The 21,753-nt window shown below is 39.4% G+C and overlaps 1 protein-coding gene across 1 annotated transcript; it reads left to right on the top strand.

Annotated features, from left to right (window-relative positions):
- Window positions 1-12,943: 12,943 nt before the first annotated feature.
- tcf15 (transcription factor 15) lies at window positions 12,944-14,993 on the top strand. Its single transcript, XM_068340407.1, has 2 exons — window positions 12,944-14,219; window positions 14,695-14,993. The coding sequence occupies exons 1-2, from the start codon at window positions 13,743-13,745 to the stop codon at window positions 14,755-14,757; spliced, it is 540 nt and encodes a 179-aa protein (XP_068196508.1). The 5' UTR covers window positions 12,944-13,742; the 3' UTR covers window positions 14,758-14,993.
- The last annotated feature ends 6,760 nt before the right edge of the window (window positions 14,994-21,753 follow it).

Below are 21,753 nucleotides of genomic sequence, written 5' to 3'. Positions count from 1 at the left end.
TGATCATGTTCTGTATGATTTTTTTCTGTTTTTTTTTTTTAAATTTATGTGCCCGGCTTGGCTGCGCAATGAAAAAGTGCCAAAAAGTATGATTTCCATGACAAAAGCCTTCAACATATGGTTGGCTGCTTGAAACCTTCCATATGGTCCTCAAAGAAAAAAAAAACTGATTAAGATTTTCCACTTTCTCGCTCTCTCTCTCTCTTTCTCTCTCTATCTTTCTCTCTCTCTCTCTCTCTCTCTCTGTTCCAGCTGAGTATGAAGAAACTTAAGCCATGATTGCTGAGGGATGTTTTTGATTTATCTTGTTCTGCTACAATTAATAATGACAACAATAGCAATGATAACGTTAATAAAAACAATAGCACAAGGAACCCACCGGCCCATTGTTCTTTCTTTTAAAACGCCAAAGTCTGACTTGGTTAAACAGGAAAACGTTTTGTTGTTTTCAGACCTGTTTATTCAATTTATCCCACACTTTTTAAAAAAAAATTATCTGTATATCTTTAGGAATAATTTGAGAATCTGAATTCTGTTTGGTCAACATTAGCAGCGAATAATTATAGGGATGATTATAATATACCATCAGCTGTAGCCTCGTCTGTCAATGTTTGAGCAATCCTATGAGCTTCACTGTAAAAAAAAAGAAAAAAAAAAGCCAATATCCTTTTGTTTTCCCAGAGCAGCTGAGAGCCGGAGCGGTCAGACGACCTGAGAACGCCGGCGCAGCTTTGAATAAGACTTCCTGAGAACTCAGCTTTAAACAGAAGCACAGGCATCTGTTCTGCCACTATTAAGGCCTTTCTGGTCATTAAATTTTAATGGAACATTGATTTTATGCTAGAACTACTCTTTCTGAGTGACTCAAAAGCCAAGAGAAAAATATGGAAAAAAAAATAAAAATGAATCATGACAGCGGACAGGGATTATTATTCCGGGGCTTTTCTTGATTGGTTTCCAGGGAATATACAACACTTGAATTCAATCGCTTCTGTCCTTCAGTGTCCTCCAGCAGCACAGCGGCAGAATAATGAGACAGCAGGCAGCACAGAGCAGCGACTCAGAAACAACACACTTTGCTTCATTCTCCTCTCTCGCTGTGGGAAAGCAGTGATTTCCATTTCTGTTGTTACACGCTACCTTTCTAGTTATGTTGCTGAAGGTAACTAAATAAACATCAAATGACGAGCTCACAACCAAGTGTTGATTCTCCAGCGCTCCCATCGCTGTAGCTGAGGATGCTGTAGACCGCACGCATCAACATTCAAGTGCAGCATCACTCAGACTTTACCCTGGCAGATGCTTCCCCTTATCACATTTTATGATGAAAGTAAATAACTGATTTCATTACACGGCATTGGAGTATAAAATGAGGACGCACAGAATTCAATTACATTACCCGTGGTGGTGCTGGTAGAGCGGCAATGAGTGATCAGCACACGCAGGCGGGTAGGGGTAGTGTGACCCCTTCATACATATCTACAGGCAGCCGCACACACTCAGACCAAATCAGGTAAATAATTGATAACAGCCTGCAAAATTGAGCGCGCTACACTCTCACTTCAAAGAAAGTGACCTGAGAAAAGCATCTTCTTCTGAGCAACCGTCTGAGAGGAAACAGAAATGCCTTCTATAACAGGGTGATCATGAGGTTACACAAAACTACACTTCGGATTGTCTTGCTATAAAACTTCACCTGAGAAATGGTCTCCTTTACTAAGATAACAAAAAGAGAATAACGCTGAAATCTCACTGTAATATTTCCATCCAATGTTGAATCTATATATTCTTCTTCCTGGGCCTGGGACAAAGGATTTACTGGAATCACCTCAGGGTTCAGCATTTTCTACTATTATATGCTATTCACTGATTAATTACACAAATGATCTACAGATGGTTAGTTATATCAAGCACAATAGCATCATAGGGCAGATTACTATTATTGCCATGAAAGCAGTAATGGATAATCCAATGAATATTTAATTAACCAGGAACAATATCTACATTTGGAAAATACTTGGGTTTTGGACTGTTGGTCAGATAAAACTATAAATCTGAAGGAGCTTCTTTGGTCCTCCACTTCTTATTGTATTTTGAAAAATTACTAATCAATGTATACCTATCTAGAAAGCTGGGTTTCATTGTGCAAACTCACAATTGAAAAATGCATTTTAGTTGCAACTAGTGTTTCTCAGTTGCTCACAGGTGACAGAAAACAGCAGTTTATCTTTACAATAAGGAGAACAATACTGGCTTCACACTCCAACAGGTGCTGGCCTTCGATTTGACCCTTTTCAAACATGTGGCGCCATCTGTTGGCTCATCAGCACAAACAAACAAACACCAACATGCAATTTATTATCAATAACAGTGGCTTGACTTCAACTGAAAAAAGGAATTCTTTTTCCAATTTTTTGTTTTCAGTATTAAAACAAAAAGTTCCACTCAAACTATTTTGAAATAAAAGCCAAAAATGGGGTCAGTAAAACCAGTGGGTTCAGCGAATGGGCCAAACAACTGTAACGGCCCCTTTAAGAGCTAACAGTTTGTCTTTTCACATTCTCCATCACAGGAGAGATGCTCATTAAAAACGCCTCCATTCCTCACTGTTTCATCAAGTGAGACTGCCAAGCTCTTTAACTCAGTGTTCTTGATGTTTGTGCTGTTTGTGTAAAACCCATCTGTTTCCTCGTCTCTCTGTTGGCAGAGGGTCCACCTCATCCGTATGCTTCTCTTTTTGAAGTCACGTCAAAATCACATTTTCATGCATCTAAGATATCCAACTTGTCATCAGCACTCAAGCAAAAGTCAAGAAGGGCATTCCTTAAATAGCTCCTTTTTTCCCTTCATATACAATACATGCAGAAACAAGGAGAGTAAATGGATTACAGAAGTGTGGTGAGTTATTAAAGATTGATTAGATTATTAAAGATTTTTGTGAGAATTTCTACATTCGTAGTTTACCTTGGACAGTAAATAAAAATGTTATTCTGCTTATGGTTTTATGGTAAAGTTAATGAGCTGAGAGAAGGTCTACATCTTAATCCACACATAAATAATCTCACTGCAAAGCACCACTTACTCTCTCTTTGGGTGAGCAAATTCATTTCAAGGCTGATCATTAAACAGAAAACCTGTTCTGGGCAGCTGTACTCAAAGGAAATAGTGCAGAAAATAATTTCAAAGGTTTAAGCAGCGACAGTCGCCAGTGAATAATCAACATCACTGAACAAATCAGTCACACATTCAGCTGTAAACACAGCAGCATTCACTGCTGCTAAACCATGTCATGATTTCAGACACATTCATCCGTCACAAAGCTATAGTTTGAAGACTGAGAATCGCCGTCAGAATAATTATCACTTTAAAAGGATGTCAGCATGTTAAAAAAAAAAAAGGATAGAAGATATAAATATAGCTCACTTCCATGTCGGGAAGCTGGCAGGTAATTTTCTACAGCTGCTCTAAATGTGACAATCCCACTGGGACTGAAATCTAATATTAACAGCAAATCATTATGTGGGAACTGTTCTTTCGTGACCTAGTGCTGCACCTGTGTGACTAACTTAATCTACGTAATTGAGACATGTTAGTGACTAGAATGCAGTCCTGCTGTGACAGCGGAGGGTCATGCAGAGTGTAGTGGGACTCCAAACGCACTTCAGCAACGGAGATGATTTACATGTCTATATGCGCTGAATGACAGAGTCTCATCTCTTCGTACGGGTTTTGTTTGGGTTGTGATGAAGCGGCTTTTGATTGACAGCTAAGAAACAACTTGAATCTGACATTGTATAAAGGGATGAATGTCCTGGGGGGGGATATGTCACCATACATATTTACCATACAGCCGTTACTCATACAGAAACACCAAGTCATGAAGCCAGCAGCTTGATTTATTTCAATATATTCCACTTTAATTGGAGTTTTTGAGCTGTATTGGCCACATATTTCTATTTTCAGATAAATAAATCTCCAACAAAAAAGTAGAGGATGTAAAGCAGCATAGGGTTCTGGGGGAGACAGATACTTGATGCTCATACTTGAACATGAAACTCCAACACCTAAATTACACAATGCATTTGGTTCAGTTTTATTCTACAAGGATATATAATGTACTGATAGCACTGTTAATGATTACATACTATATATAGGCCTCCTTTCATGTGGCAACAGATCCCCGTGTGACCAATTAATCAACATAAAAGGCGCTGCCATCGTAGTTCAAAGTATTTGTAATAATTCAATATAATGGCCTGCCGCTCCTGTCCAAGAAATCATTTTTAATTGTCTCATTAGAAGATGCTGTAGCTGCGGGTTGGAGAAAACAACAATAATTCTTTTTCCGCTCCACTGCCACAGATCTTTGAAGCTCTTCACTTACCTGTGCAAAGATATGGGTCCAGACATCCCTTTAGTAACCACAGCAACCTGGCTGGCTCTTTGAAATCCCTGCAAAAATAGAATATGATCAAGTACTTCACTTTGAAGGAGGAAGCCTATATAACGCACCGGTCGAAATCACCAAACACTGACCTCATTAAAAACTATTGTCACCAAAAGATTTTGGATTTGTAGTGATGCTTTTCAACTGCACTAATAATTGCTGGAGTGAATTTTAATTGGAAACAACTTGACCATGTAATTGTCATATTACAAAGGGTGTAAAGTTTGTGTTTGGTACATGTACACACCTTGGAGTGTTGAGCGGCTACCTACAGGTCTGTTTTACATGATAAAAAGCAGATCTTTTAACCGTAATAGTTGGTTTGACAGTTCAAATAAGCACTAACATCTTGATAATGCATTACTTCTTCTCATTTTCTAAGAATTGCATACAAAGAGGATTTTCAGAAAATGTCTCTGCTACGGAAAAATACATATTACATTAGTCGGGGTCTCAGAGTGCAGCAGCAAAACATGGCTGAACACAATGGAGCTTCCGTCATCTCATATCTTTAATTGGTGTTGACAGCAATTTTATGTCTCTGTCCTTTTTAAACCCCAAACAATTTAAGTCTATTAGGATTTCTCTAATTGGGGTTTAATTTCAGGTTACTTATTAGAACTGGTGACATACTACATGCTTGACTCACATAACATAATCACATCATATATTTCCTTGTATAAACAATAACAATGCTTTATTTTAATTTGCATATGGACATATTCATTAAATATGCAAACCCCCTGCACAGAATAAGCAGTTTTAGAAAATGGCTGGATATTTAGAGAAAGAAATAATTACCTCTGCCAGTGAAAGTTGGGAATTAAGTGATTGGTGCCATTGTTTGTTTGTAAGCAGGATAACTCAAGGATTTCTGGAATGGCTTCTGATGATAGTTTGTGGACACGTGGGCCCGAGGGAGGGGAACAGGTGATTAGATTTTGAGGCTTATCCAGCCGATAGTATGGATCCAGATTTTTTTTTTTTTTTTTTTTTAATGAATCATTCTTCTGTCTCTGATTGCCTTGGTATGATTGAGGGGCTGCATGAGACACATTATTATGATGCCAGGCCAATCAGGGGCAGAGTAGACGGAGTCATGGCATCTTCACAGTTAAGAACCGAGAACACAACAACTACTTTGCTGATTGTCTCAGAACTTAGTGGGGGGGTTGAAAAAATTAGATGATGGACTGGATCAGGATAAAAGGGCAAACTGCAAAATGTTTCCACTTTTTTTTTATTTAGCAAAATAGAGGTTTAAGACTGTTAAATCATTTTCAAATACACCTAAATTACTTGACAAATAATGGGTGTGGGAAAGTGAGTACTGTGGGTGCTCCATTAACGTACTAGTTTAGGAATTTGGATAAGGTTTTAAATTAAGTATATAAGTACTGGACATATCCTGATAAAAAGCCATACAACAGAGAGAGTCCGTTAACTGCTCAGTGCATCTCCCCTGGTAGAAATCAAACACAAAACTAACACGGCTCCAAATGAATGCAGCTGGTTGTGAAAATTAACAAATGTTTGCTGACGAGCTTTTAAATATGTGATGCTAATTGTGTTGTTTCTGTCGTCCCCAAGTGGCCAAGTGGAAGGAAGGAAGGAAGGAAGGGAGGGAGGGAGGAAGGAAGGAAGGAAGGAAGGAAGGAAGGAAGGAAGGAAGGAAGGAAGGGAGGGAGGAAGGAAGGAAAGGAAGGAAGGAAGGAAGGAAGGAAGGGAGGGAAGGAGGAAGGAAAGGAAGGAAGGAAGGAAGGAAGGAAGGAAGGAAGGAAGGAAGGAAGGAAGGAAGGAAGGAAGGGAGGGAGGGAGGGAGGGAGGAAGGAAGGAAGGAAGGAAGGAAGGAAGGAAGGAAGGAAGGAAGGAAGGAAGGAAGGAAGGAAGGAAGGAAGGAAGGAAGAGTAAATCACTCTACTAATGTGAAAAACAGCTGCCTAATATTAATTGTAATTCTATCTGTTATTATTTTACTGTCTTAGCTAAAACGCTCTAAAAGGCTGACAATTCATATCCTACTCACCACGAACAAATGGACGTGTCTAGTTAACGTTATCGTCTGAAGAAAAGTCAAACATTTCCCTCAGGAACTGAAAAAGAAAGGGAGAGAAATGACAGTCAATGTGTGATTTACATTCGTTGGTTGATTAAAACCTTACGCAAAGTTAAAAATATCATCTTGAGCTGTAAATACGGAACTGACTGCTGAAAAATAATACTAGTAGCTAAATACAAAGTAAATGTTATGGGTTTATTGTCTGTAAAATAAGACATTTACATTCTGCCTCGTAGAATGACAGCAAATAAAACAATCTACTACTAATCTTACTAATTACCAGTGTAAATACGAACATGTCAACGCATTACTTCAGATAAACCAAACTTGTAATTGTGTTAGATAAATTCATAAAAGTGGGCGTTAGATAATTGTGAGTGACAGTACAGCCGACCAATAGAAATGTTCCTTGACATTACGTAAGCCGTCGACGTAATGAGGAAGTGAAGGAACAACGTAGTACAGTCAGTATGTACAGTAATCGCTTTTACATCAGTCAGTCAACATCAATCGGTTTGTGGCGTGGCGTTTTAACTCGTGTGGCACTTGTCGTTCATTTCCATAAAGACAAATCTATAATGATGTCCACTCGTGACGTGAGTAACGACGACAGCAGGTCGATTCACTCGGCCTGTATCGAGGAGGTTCACGACATCCCGATGAATGTCGTCATCAGGCCGATCCCTCCTGTGCTGGATGAGCTGAAAGTTCAGAGTCTGATGAAGACCATAAAGGTAACGTAAGATGTAAATGTGAGTGTGCGTGAAGACAAGGACAATATATTGTCAAACAAAAAACAAAAACTTTTATTTTCTATTTTGTAATACTGTAGTTCTTAATATGCAGTACAAGATTTGGTCACACATACCTGATTCTTGACAGTAAATAATCTTGACTCTGAAAAATATCATACAATGCAGTTTATCCATGTAATCCTAAATTATCACACGTTAAAATAATCCAACCCTTCAAAAAGGCATCAAGATTTGGTGGGAATAGATCTGCAGAAGTGTAATGGTTGATTAAGAATATCCAGGATCCTGCCATTGGTGAGGGCTTTTCACTATTTTACAATAATGCATCCATCCAAGAGTTACGTAGCCATGGAAACAGACTGCCCATGACCTGGACATCTGTATGTGGGGACCCAAAATCAGGATCAGCATATTCTATTACACTCAAGTTCTTCCATGTCCAAATTTTTGCCCCATACTTGAATTTTGAATAACATCTCAGTCTTTTTATTTTTTCCCAGAAGACAGCAGATTCTAATGTTCCTCCCATTGATGTGCTCTGGATCAAAGGCAAAGAAGGTGGAAATTACTACTACTCTTTTGGAGGATGTCACAGGTTTGCTGCCTATCAGAGATTAAACATGCCGTCCATCCCAGCCAAGCTCATCAAGTCAAATGTTTCAGACCTTAAAACCTACTTGGGGGCATCGACACCTGATCTGCTGTGAGCTGCTTGGAGTTTTTTGAGAGACTTGGAAAAAGTGACCCATGCAGAACCGAGACTCTTCTGCTTGCAGCTTCTGATTGTAGGCCACAGGATTTACCAGCAGGGGGAAACATAACTCTTTATTTAAACAAGAATTTTTAAATTTGAAATCACAGAAGTGTAAATTAAAAGATGCATGCAAATTAATATAACTTAAAGAAATAGGATCTTTATATTTAATGTCATCTCAAACTATGGACCTTTTATAGCAGGTTGACACTGTATAGCATAAGCTTTGTAGGAAAAGCCCATAACATGAATAATTTACCTGATATGTTCAAGTGTGACAATAAATTAACATCCATAACATGTTGTTGCACTCAGACTGAGAAAAGAAGTCACATTTTCCCAATTTGAAATTATTCAGGCATTGTTCAGGAGTAGTTTGCTTCATTGATTGTCTCTCATACTACATAAATTGTCTAAATGGGCTGTTTTGCAGTTTCTACCATTTTGTTAACAAAAACAAGGAAAAAGCCCTTTTTAAATTAGCACAATTGAACAGCAGTCGATTTTATGAGGATTTAGCTGCGGCTTTGGTCTTTCCTACACTGCTTTGCTGTAACTGTTTGCACCAAGTCTGAAGTATCTCTGCTGTCACAAGTCCCCAGTAATTGTAGGACTGAGTTACTAACAAGATTCTGACATTGTAGATTTTTCCCAACTCTGCTGTTCATGATTACAGTCCCAGTTGATGATGTGTGAATACAGCATGCATTTGAATCCCACTACAGTATACAATAGCCTGTATTGGCTCCTATTGAAAAGGTCTACCATTTCCTTTGTTACAGGGAGATAATATAAACTTTTTTTAATATCTACTTTCTGAATTCTTCCCTCTGAGCATTGAGTAAGTTTAGCTTTTAGCTTTTCTCACATTTCATTTTTCCTCCACTGACACAAAGTGAGGAAAGGGATTGACTTTATTTCATTCATCATGAACATGAAGTGTTGCACAAGTCTTTTTAAAAACATCTGCAGTAGTACTACATTAGCATTAGCTGCTTCCATATATAAATACCATTTATTTTGACTTCTTCATGTTACATGGTATCGTGAGTCACTTCATTTATAGATGTCTAGTTTAATGAAAATATACACATTAGAAACGCGCACCACCTTGCGGTGGATATTGATGATTATGTTTACTTGTTTGTATTTATTACCAAAGAAGGAGGAAAGAGAAACACAGACCAAATCAGTTTATAAAGCTTTTCCAAAGCCTGTTCTCTCCTTCTTGAAGAGCAATCAGATAAAATAGAAAAAAAATGTATATAAAATTTTACAGTAGCCTTTATTTTATCTGTTGGATGAACTTCAATCGGCTGTTAGTCCACACATCCGTTATCAGTTCTTTTCTATACTTGGCTAACTACATTGTTCACCAAAGTTTACACATAAATTTAGCCAGGATGAATATGTGTGCCTTAAATGTAAATTTTTATTTCTTGATGGAAAGATAATTTTATGTAGACTCTGAAGGTTGGTCCTCTTTTCCATGTCATATTTTCATTATAATATTCATTACCTTAATGTCACACTGATGCATTTTAGTGCAGGAATTCAGAGAATTCTTGGTCCTTCTTAAATCAAGCAAAACAGCATTAACAATAGTTTGTTGCGCTGTTTTTGTAGATGCATTACACAATGGCCTGTTTGTTCTTGGCCCTGACATTTAGGCTGGTCCTGCTTATTAAACTCTGTTTCCGTGATCACCTGGAGGAAGGAAATGTATATTTCCAGAATAATGCAAGCAAACTACATCGTAGGTCATGGCGAAGAGACGAGGTATTTTTTTACATGAGCTCCTTCCCATTTCGAGCTCAGAGCTGCTTGATGGTCCACCTTTGTGACCACTAAGGAAATGAAGGGAGCCCCGGAGTAGCTTTTACCGACCAGCCCTAAAGGACTCTAAATTTCTCCTCTGAATCGTCGCGTGTGAGGAGACTTCCTGTGGCTCATTCGCTATCTGGAAGTAACCATATCCTCAAAGGTTCTTTTTTGACACGCAACACCCGGTTTGAAAGAAAGATATTGCACCTGTTCCTGCAGGGAGTGGTTTCCATGGGTGGTTCTTTATGCTATATCTTTGAGGATTTAAACAGATCAAGGGGATTTGGGGAGCTAAGAGGAGGAAGTTTCTTTTTTTTTGTGGCCATTTTCACAAATGAATTGGGGCCTTGCCAATTCTCATAAATTCTTCCTCTGTACCCACTTAACAAATGAACTTGTGATATATTCTCGATATTTAGTGACTGGACTTTTAATTGTTTTGATGTCCTGTCATATTAGTCTACAAAAATAAAGACGTAACAACATGTACTGAATACTGAATTTTTAAAAAATGTTGCTTGAAGTCTGTTTGCATTTTACAAGCCTGTTTTTTGCTTTAAAGGTGATGAACATTCATGCCAACTTATCCATGCTGACGCGGATTTGTGTAAGAACAAAACTACCAAGACCTTAACAAATGCGATTCTTCCCCTCCTGTCGAGTCTGTCAAGAAAATATTGTTTTAAAAATGTTTCCTGGTTAGACTCCTCGCCCATTTGTTCCACTTGGGGAGGCTTTACAACCAAATCTTCTTGAAAGAGTTCGGCTTTAGATTCTGGAGTCACTGATGGCTTCTCCCAGCTTCCTATCCGGAATTCCGTCAGACTGCTGTTGGCTGCAGGCGTGTAATTTGTGCCAGATTTGCAGTGGCGTGTCCACCCTCTTACCTCACCACTGGGTGCTGTTTGTCAGATTCTGTCTAAGCCTTCATTTCTTTGTGGAAGTATACATGTGGTGTTAAAGCTATTTCTTCTATTTCACACAGTAGTTGTCTAGCCTTAAATTAGAGTGAACTGCTTGACAGGGTTTTGTATGATCATGTCATCAATTTTGCTGTATATCACTTCTTGCTGGGATATCAGTCACCTTGACAATCTGATATCTGAATCCTTATGCAAAGGAGCGGTTGGACAGGGTGGTGGCGGCCAATGCATGTACATGTACTTTTTAGTATTTCTCTTCATGCCACCCCAGCACCATAAGTCTGCATTAATAGTGAAACACTTCCAGATACTGGTTACATTAAAGGTTTAAAACTGATTTATCCTCACACAACTGCCAAACAAACAGACATGGAGGTAATAACATTTAATGTCTCTGATTCACTGCTTTATGCTACGCACCTCGTCTTCAGTGACTTCTTGCTCTCCTGCCCTGGCCAGGAGGAACTGACTGACAGACCCCTACTTAGTGAAAGTTTCATGATTCAAATGCGCCCGCCCTTCCACTATGTTTCATGAGGGTCAAGCCAGCAGTTTTTCAAAAATCCTACTGACACTGATACCAAAGAGAGCAAAAACATTGCTTCCTCAGAGGAGAAAATTAGTACACCCTTGGAAATTTAAACTGTATAGTCATTGGATTTAGAGAATACTGATTATTTTTTTAAGGATATGATTTCATCATTAGATTTGGAGAAGAGTGCCTGCTGCCCAGCAGACTTAGAAAGACTCTGCCACTGCACTTCAATGCAAATGTTAATGTTCTCAGGGAACTAGATGTTGGACCTCAGCCAAACCTGCATTAGCTAATAGTGATTATACCACAGTCATACGTTATAAGTGCTTTAGACTTTTTTCAAAAGTGTACTTATCTACACACTAACAATGACAATATACAGTAAATGATGTGTATGAATGATGAGGTACATTTTTCTCCATATTCACCACATAGTTTGCTGGCATGCAAAATGTTGCTAATTAGCAATTCATTACAACTCATCCTGAGAGGAAGATAAATGTTTCTACCAAGTTTTTAAAACAATCAGCAGGCATATTGAGATGTTTTCCACAGAATTATTGCAAATGGGGCAGAAAGTCATATGATTCATGCTCTGGGTACAATGAATATCAAATTTTGTGTAAATGTTGAGATTTCCAAATGAATTTGCTCTGCAGGAGAGGTCCAATGATGACAAAAGTTATAAGGATGCATCCGCTTGGGATCGTGACATTTTCTAACAAATTTTGTGGCAAACAGGCACTTATTTAAATATTTCACCAAAAGTAAAAAAATTATCTGCCTCACAGTGATGCTGGAGGAGAAATCAGAGAATCATCGTAGATGTAAAGATTCATCCTCAAGAAATAACAAATATCTGCACAGAACTACTTGAGATCTCGCGAAGCAATGAATGGCTGTATAGCAGGCTGGCCAAATGCTCACCAGCACAGACTTGTAAAAGAATCCTCTCTGTGCCTGGTAGCACCTCTCACCTCATTAGTCTGGATGGATTGGTCTACGTCCTGAAATAAGAGAGTTGTCAGGTATAGTTTTGTTTGTTTCTTTGTTTTTGGGTCTTTTGTTTCTTGTCCTTCCTGAGCCGTTGGTGCTCCGTCAGCAGACAGTTTTGTTGTTTGATTATCAATGCAGCAGATTATTGGAAGTGATCCTGGGACACCCATTTGACACTACTTTGTTTTCTTTTTTCCCACTCGGGGGCAGCAAGCAAATAAATCCTCCTCATTCCAGGATCATCTGCTCTGTGTTTATTTGCTCCCACTTTACTTCCTCCTGCTGTTTGGCCTGTGTTCCTCAATGTGGGACAATGACTGCTCAATATGGTGACATCACCACAGGATTAATGACTCCTGCTCGGACCTCAAGTCGGGCCTCCTGGAGCAGATATTCAAATAATAGAACTTCTTGCATTTGACTTCATACTGGTAATTTCCATTGGAAATGTTTGACATGGACTGATTGAAGAATTTACATACGGATGCAGCAAAAGTTCCCTGCAAAGGGAAGTTCATCTGACTCAAGATAGAAAGCTGTAAAACAATGAAGACACAAGTTTTTTTTCATTCTGTTAAAAGAATCTTTATATTCTAATTTATTATAATCAGGCTCCCTTGGTTCCTGACATTGCAGTGGTAGAATATAATTTATTACATGAACTTAAATACTGCATTTAAGTACAATTTTAGTTTTTTTACTGATACTTCTGTATATAAACCACATACAGTATTGTTCTTTGTGTTATATTTTATGTATTTATAATAATATTTTGCTCCTCTTTTATCAGCAACATAAAGATTTCTTGAATATAGAGGCAATAAATATTTATGTCAGTCTGGAAGGACCTGCAGACTCATGAAGCTCCTTCCACTTGTGTAAGACTAAAACCCAGGAGTTTTAGTTTTGCTATTTTTTTTACTCCTAAATTGCAATGGAGAAATTTTACAGTTGAATTACTTGACCAAACTTAGAATTGCTGCAGTAACGCTTGAACAAATAGACCTGATGATTGCCTTAACCAAATATGAGTTCATTTAAAAAGATGTATTGTTTAAACAACTTTAATTTTCATGCTTGCGCACCTTAAGGTATTTGTCTTCACTCTTCGGTTATATGTGGTCATTTATTTTTTTCAGCTTGACTTTAAAATGCACAGCTTGAATGTGTCGATCTGTAATATCTCAGCAGGGTGGTTGTGATGCGTTATGGTCTGGATGGAGCGTCTGCAGCGCTGCGCTCCTGCAGCTCCTCCCATCCAGCTCTGACCAGGTAGTCAGGGTCCGTCCTTAAAACGGACTTATGAAAACTCGGTCAGCTTTATTTACTTCTCCGGTCCATCAATAGTTCTGTGCGGCGCTTTGTGTCATAAGGAGATGTAGTTCAATGATTTGGTTTTCAGTCTGAGTTAAGACAGGATCCGCATCCGGGACTGGTCCCTTTTTCAGTATGACCTTCGCCATGCTTCGGCCCGTGGCGACCCATTTGATTTATTCAGATTTCACGATCACGTCCGAGGATGATGAAAACCGCAGCGAAAGCGACGGCAGCTCGGAGCAAAGTTACTGCGGCTCTACCGAAAAACGAAGAAGGATTTCACGCCAACTGGACGGAGAATCCGGGGTGATCATGAAGCAGAGGAGCGCAGCTAACGCCAGGGAGAGAGGCAGGACGCAGAGCGTCAACACCGCATTCACAGCCCTCCGGACACTCATACCCACCGATCCAGTGGACAGAAAACTATCCAAGATTGAAACTCTCCGACTGGCCTCCAGCTACATCTCCCATCTGGCCAACGTGCTTCTCCTCGGGGACGGCGGTGAGGATGGACAGCCTTGTCTCGGCGCGGTTCATGCGCAAGGAGAGAACGGGGCGCAGCAGCCGCGGACCATATGCACCTTCTGTTTGAGCAACCAGAGAAAAGGGGTAAGTTCAATATTACTGTAAGTCTAATCGCATTAAACTGCACAGGTATTAAAGCACGCATATGATGTGTTAAGCATGCCAAAATTCCAAGTGTCAGGATAAGACGAGTGATACTCAAGAGTTCCGAACTCAACCACATTATTCTAGGATTAATAATGGTTTTTGAAAAGTCTGCTCCAACTGAGCACCAGTTAATCTTTTCATACCTCACCACTTTTGCACAACTCCACTATTTTGTTTTAAAGTGTGCGCGCAAACGCAGCTTTACGCACGGCACGTTTCTTGGTGTGGCGCTGGAAATTCTTCACAATGCTCTCGTATTTTTATTACTACAGGAAATACACGGTAGCAGATAATTCTCGCAATTGGAAGGGATACTCAATGTCAGACCTGACAGCTGTAAAATTTGCTGTAAATTACACGGTGCTGATTTTTTTGTATTCCCATGTCTGAGGCTTTCCCGCTTTCCCCGCAGATCAAGGAGGGCAAAGACTGTTTCAAAATGCGAGGGCTGGGTCCGCTGCGGATGAGACGCTGACAGAAGACTGGTGAATGATTAGCAACCAGAAAACCCTCAAAGACTTTCTCAGGGAAGAGTCGAAGCTGGTGTTACACAGCACTCACACACTCAAGCGCACACACGTACTCATGCTGGATAAAATGATGGAACCAAAGACAACACTATTTATATACTTGACTGAGAATTTAAACGTAAGCCTTTCAGAGATGCAGTGCATTTGTTTGAAACTTATGACGTTTGGTCCCTTTTCTGTGAAGTTTTTAAATAAAATATATTTTATCAAAGTTTCCTGATTTCATTTATTTGTTATTTAAAAATATAATTCAGAGTCTAATGACTGAATGATGTGAAATTAAATTTACAGCAATGAAATCGAAAAAAAAAATGCTCTGGCTCCAAGAGACCTGGGTGGCATTTAAGAAAATGTAGTCCTCTTATTATTACATTAAAAAACTGAAGAACCTTTTGGAAAATGGCCTGAGCTCTTTTCAGCATTTAAACTTTAATAAAAATTTATATTTTCTTAAACGTTTGGCTGACTGCATTGATCAAGCGCAAATATTCTCTATCTTAAAAAAAACTTTTGGTATAAAATGTCTTTTAAACCCTTGTGGAAAGATTCTTACACACAGACTCCCATTGTTTCCAGTAACTTTGCCAAGATGTTGTTTATGAAGCCTGCAGAGCCAAAGCAACGTTTCAGGGTTTCTGGTGTCAATGGCTGGGGCATTTTTTTTCAAACTCTCACGATTAGTGTTTTTTGAAGTCTGCTATCGATTAGTCACGGCAAATAGTAGTCCACACTCTGGACTACTCTGACATACCCCAACACAGCTGTTGGTATGTCAGAGGGATAAATCACTGTTGTGGGCCCAATGGACAGGGAGAGATGGGGTGAGAGGTCAGAGGTCACAGTGGAGCCAGAAACAAAGTCGTGCTGATGTGTAATCACAGCAAATGAGGTTAGAGATTCTCCTCAACTCTAATGAGACTTAACAGAATTTATTAATTTCCTTTAAATCGACTGCAAACGTTTTCTAGTTCCTCACTGTCCTGTGATATTGTATGTGTAGCGGAAACGCAGCCTAAATGTTGAGGTATTAGGCTGCTAAGAAAAGCAGTTCAGGTTCTGTGAACCTCTGTTGGTCTTCTCCAGACTGGAAACGATTCTGCAGCGGTCGCTCCAACAAGATTACAGATCAACCAGACAGCCGAGCCAAAGCTTTTGCAAACTTGGTCCTCAACGTGACAGAGGGACCCCCCCCTGTGGCTTCAGACGCTGTATGGAACGTGAATTTGAAGGCAGTTTAAAGTGCATACTGGGGGTCCGAGCCCCCCTCATCACCCTAAACCCGCCATCCCCCACCTGCTCTGTCAGACTAATTGGAATTTGCTGTGCTAAGTCCTCCGTGCTCTGGGTCCGGGCCTCCTCAAATGGCTCCCTGAGGTTCCCCTTGACAGGAAGATGTCACAGAGGCACAGGAAGGGAAAACAACACGCGGCCGACCCCTCTGAAGAACTCTCTGTGCGTCGCGCTTTGGGTCAACGCCAGTCTTGACATCATCCGGCGCTGGGACCCAGATGTACAGCTCTCCAGCGGTGCTGGTGGAGCGAGGGAACCAAATAGAGAGTTTTCAACAAGGCTGGAAGACTTTTTTTTTTAAGATGACAGGTAACAAATTGATGGCAGAGATCATCAGAGGAGATGGGGGGGGGGGTAAGACAGTCGAGTAATGTGGGTCTGTCTGACAGGCGAGGATGCACCTGGGAAACAATGTAAAGGTTTACGGCTTCACTTTAGTGAGTTTTTCCTCTTCCTCTGATCCTCACATCTCTTAATCCCAGAAGAGACTTTGCGCAGGAAGAATTTCAGGGGAGATAAAAATGAAGCTGGATGCTACTTCTGTCTCCTCCCAACGGTTTTGGGACCTGAGATGAAGACTGACCTAAATTTTCTGAGCCGTGTTATTTTGCCAGACAGAACAAAGAAGCAATAATAGAACAATAACTTGCTGCTTCTCTGTAACCATATGTATGATTACTGTGTCATCTCTTTGAAGGATTAAATCTGAACAGCCACTATTTAAATAAATATCAAGTTAAGTTGCACAAAGGAGAGAGAGAGAGGCTTCCTTCCATCCTGCACGCTAAGGAATTGATCTAAAACTGACATTGTGTCAACTAAAATGTGTTGTTCTGTTCCATCGTTAAAATTTTTATATTACTGTTGGATTATTTACGTAAATATTTGTAAAATTATTATTAGTTTTATTTCTCTTAAAACTACAACAATTTTACACAATGATGCGTGAAACAGTCAAAACTGCATGCATGATTTTTTAAAAATCTGTATCTCACGCAAATCAATAAACAGACACAGGTGAAAGGTGGATGTATTAACACCTGGTCAAATCAACCAAGTGATCCATAGACACTTTGGAAACCTGCATCAATATTGGTGCTATATTGACCTCAATCAGGTGGATCTCACTGTGTTTGATTTAATGCTGACAGTGAATCAGAAAATCAGGTCAAGTAGAAAGTTTTACATCGGCCATTAGAAGATATGACTTCATGGTTTGGACACCAGATGTCTGTATTGAAGCGAGGACGTTCAATAAATTTAACTGAAGTTGTAATCCCGTAACACAAATTTGGATGAAACCGATAAAATAAAATAAAAAAAACCTCAGTCATCGATCCAAACAAAACCACAGCAAATCAACAGTCACTCACATTTAGAAAGCAGTTTAAGGAGTCCTACCGAGCAACGATCCCTGAAAACATCCTGACAGATTAAACACAAATCACCGCCGTGATGGCTCAAACATTCCTTTTTTTTTCTTGCCTCAACAAAACGGGAAAAACGCTAAAATAGATGATGCAGAAACAGGAAGGATGTAAAGAGTTTTTTCAACATCATCTGGGAGAGCAGTCCTGATTCCCAGATGGGTGCTTACCTTCCACAGGAATCACATTCATGCCAGTATAGCCACGTGAACTTCAAACAAAAGCACAAATTTTTAGAGAGAGTTAAACTCACTTGTGGAAAAAATGTCATCACAGAAGTAAACCTCAAAAGTCGTGAATGGATTATGTGTGTAATCATCCCTTTAGGGACTTTTTTAATCATATAGGAACGCTCCTGTTTCCATAGCCCTCAGTGTTTTGTGGTTTTTGCCAGAGAGCTCTTGTTAGCACTGAACCTACACATGGTTATATTTTAACAGTCATTGCTCCCACAACCTTTCAGTCTGTTTCCAGCAGTCTGTGGATTGAGAGGCAGGCCTTGCCTCACCTGTATGTCAAAGATATTAATGGTTTTTTGAGTCATTTTGTGGTTCAGAGACCTCGCTTTCGATTTTACTGAACATGACCAATTTCCTCCAAGCAGAGGAGAGGAAGGAGGAGGAGGAGGATGCCTGTCTGCCTAACCGTCAGCTGAGCTGACGTTTGGGGGGGGGTGCTCTTCAGTGGAGACGGTTGTGTCTCCTCACACATACAAGAACAATTGTTTTCATGCGCCAGAAAGTTTGGCAGGGGCCTCCAGACAGACGGAGGATGATGGAGGGCTGCACAGTGAAGAGGATGGGTGGGTGGGGAGAGCTGGCAAGAGGAAATCCCAGAGAAGAAATTAGGGAACAATACAGATTGTCGTAACGTAGCTCCGTTCTGCTGAAGGCTCAGACAATCAGCCCTCAGCGTTCAGCGGGAGTCAGCCAAAGCCCAGAGAGAACCCAGCAATACAGACTGAGAGGGATTGAAGCAAACAACTGAGCATACAGAGGGATGCTCCCCCCCACACAAAGAATGGCTCGTCCGCTTATATTTACAAGAGCATCTATTTGAAGTGTGTGTTAAATTTCTATTTGTCCATGTCCAGGAAAATTGCTTTAATATTGATCAGATAAAGAAAGCCAATTATAAAGCTTGATTTATCATGAGATGATATACTCGGCTTCTAGGAGGTCGTTTTAATGGTCTGTCTGTTGTTTGCTGCAGAGCGATAGTGAGTGATGACAGCTGTCAGTTTGTTCACCACCACTTTAATTTTTATAAAATCTAATATTGATATTCATGATGCCAAGAGGAGGAATTAGAGCCACTTTTTCCTTCCCCTGACGTTTTATTGATCGGTTCCTACAAAACAAATGACTTTACTTCCTGCTTCAGCTGCAATTTGTGCTTCTTGCAAAATCCAAATGTTAGCATGTCAACATGCCAACCATGCTGTCAGACTGACATTAGCGTTCATTTTACTGCTACGTTTGTTATGTGATCCAACTTTAATAAAATATATGTTCTACTGTCACTTTGATGACTTTTGCTGTTAAAGCATCCTGTACACAGGATACTCCATCTTCGGATTTGTCACTCTACTACTGATCCCATCATAAATCTTTTAAGTGAACCAGGTACTACTTTGTTTTACTCCTGATTTGCAGTTTCTCCAACTCAGAGACAGAATAAAGATTTTCCTAAATCAGTATGTCTCACATCCATTCACATTTCCCTTTGTAATAAGATGTAAATGAATACCTTCAGTCATTCCTTGCTATCTGCTGTCTCTGTGGCTTGAAGCAAATTCAATGTTTTTGATGTTGACAGATATCTGAACAAGAAGTTTTACAGATCCAACATAGACCCTGTTTGTGATGTCATTATTTACTGTACATGTAGTTATAGCATCTTGCCTGTCAGTGTATTCATTAAATATTTTTATGTTTCCTTGGTGCATAAACAATTTCCTTCTTGCTGAATTCTAAAAATCTTGTGTGGGCTAAATGGAGTGTTAATGTTATTGGATTTTTCTTTTTAAATTACCATTTTCACAGATTTTCCTCCAGACAACAATAAAATTCCAGGTATAACTAAAAATTGCTAGAATTTTCTCAAAAATACCATCCATCAGGCCCTGCAGCTTTGAAACGCTGGTACTGTTACGGTCCATCAAAGGGCCATATATCTGTCAAACCCCAGTAAACATGAGCAAGTCTTCATGGGAAAGTCTCTGCGCACAGGACCTGAGGGAGGGATGGCGGAACCATTGGGACGTTTCATTTCAGCAAACAGAGCAAACAGTCAGAGGATTTCCTCAATCAGAGGCGAAAGAGTGTGCAGTGAACAACCTCACTGACAGAAACATGGAGCCCTACGCTAGCAGCTGGGCGTGCTAACAACCTCTGGGATTCGCTGTGGCGTGCAACACCCTTTAATTACAGCACTCACAGCCAGAGTCAAACACACACACACACATGTGCTCTGAGTCACATTTACACCAACAAATAAACCTTCAGACAAGCACGAACGTTCAGCCACAAAAGCTAACAGCCACCTCATTTCTTTGCAGTTTGCATAAATGTCAGTTTTTCCAATGTTTTAATAAATGCAACAGTCAAGCAGGTGAAAGATATTCTAAATTTTCAGGAATTGTGGTTTATGTCTCAAGATCCCAATCTTTCCGTTTGAAGCTGGATTCACCAACTTTGGATAGGAAGTGGACTAAAACTAAAGAAAAAGAAATTCTCGTTTCCACTGATGGTGTCTGGTAAAATCAATGGATTTCTCGGACCCTGTGTTTGCTGTGCCAGCTGCCGTTGAATGAGGTATTGTTAAATGCAGATGGTGGAATCCAAAGACCTCACTCTTCCCTTTTCCATAAAGTTGGTTGGCTATTAATAACCATATATCAGCCTCCTTTGTCAAAAAGAGCAACACAGAGAAATAGTACGGTGAAGGAAGACAATGGGGAATTCCCTGAGATGAAAACAACAGGATGAGCCAGTCTCATTAGCGTGAGTAGGTTTGTGTGTCTGTGTGTGTGTTTGATGTCAGTCTCTGAGCAAAGTCACACCATTAGTGAACCTGTTGCACTGCTGGGTGCAAGAGTTTCACATTTGCTTGTACAACAAAACGTTTAGATGCTGTTTAAATGTTGCCAATGCTGAATGCCAAGGAATTTGGCTTGATAGATGGATGGATGGATGGATGGATGGATGGATGGATGGATGGATGGTGCAAGAGCCGGGATAGAGACCACCAGATGTTTTGTGCAGGACCAGGTCCACCAGAAGTTCCTTTCTTTAATATTTTCCATTTACTGTAGAAGTCTTGAGTCAATTTGTAGAACATTTGGAAGGTGTGGAGCTGCTAGAGAGGGAGATAGAGAGAGAGAGAGAGAGAGAGAGAGAGAGAGAGAGAGAGAGAGAGAGAGAGAGATAGAGAGAGAGAGAAAGAGACAGAGAGAGAGAGAGAGAGAGAAATTAAATTTAAAAAATCCTGTGAGTCATTATGATCAGAAATTATTTCTAATTAATGACACAGTATCACAGGATAATGACTTAATGTTTTAGAATAATGACTTAACAACTCAGCATTTCAGCATTATGACCAAACTTGCTAAAATAGATACTACACAGTTACTTTGACATACTGTATATCCAATTGTAATTTATCACATGGCATACTCTCAAACACTTTAATCACAAACTATACTTCATATTTTGTACATCATTATATGTTTGTTGAATAAATAATCTCTGGCAAAGTAAATAAAAAAATTAACTTTTTAACTACATGAACAGCATACACCCACTTTCTGCTACTTCAACAAACCCAAATCAATTCTAAGTAAACAAATAAATAAATACATACATAAATACATACATAAATAATAATAATAATAATAATAATAATAATAATAATAATAATAATAATAATAATAAAAATAATAATAATAATAATAATAATAATAATAATAATAATAATAATAATAATAATAATAATAATAATAATAGGAGACGTGTTGACATTTAAAAAAAAGATGATCTGAACCACAGGTCTTCAGGGCTCGACCCCTGAGTCACATGTTGGGTTGTTTTTTAAAGCTGGATCTTCTTGACTCAGTGATAGTTAAAGAGGCACTGCATTCAAGAACCACATGGTGGCATATTTCTTCAGTGAAAACCTTTTTACAGGAAACTGTGACCTAACTCCTTTTAATAAAAAAAGAAG

Source organism: Antennarius striatus, chromosome 2 (genome assembly GCF_040054535.1).
Source record: "Antennarius striatus isolate MH-2024 chromosome 2, ASM4005453v1, whole genome shotgun sequence".
NCBI lineage: Eukaryota > Metazoa > Chordata > Actinopteri > Lophiiformes > Antennariidae > Antennarius > Antennarius striatus.
Note: the sequence above shows the minus strand (reverse complement) of the source record. Positions and strands in the feature narration are given on the sequence as shown.

Bases quoted from the DNA above. Each gene is read 5' to 3' on its own strand.
- tcf15 (XM_068340407.1), top strand. From the start codon at position 13,743: ATGACCTTCGCCATGCTTCGGCCCGTGGCGACCCATTTGATTTATTCA. The intron at 14,220-14,694 runs GTAAGTTCAATA...CTTTCCCCGCAG, and splicing joins TGAGCAACCAGAGAAAAGGG to ATCAAGGAGGGCAAAGACTG.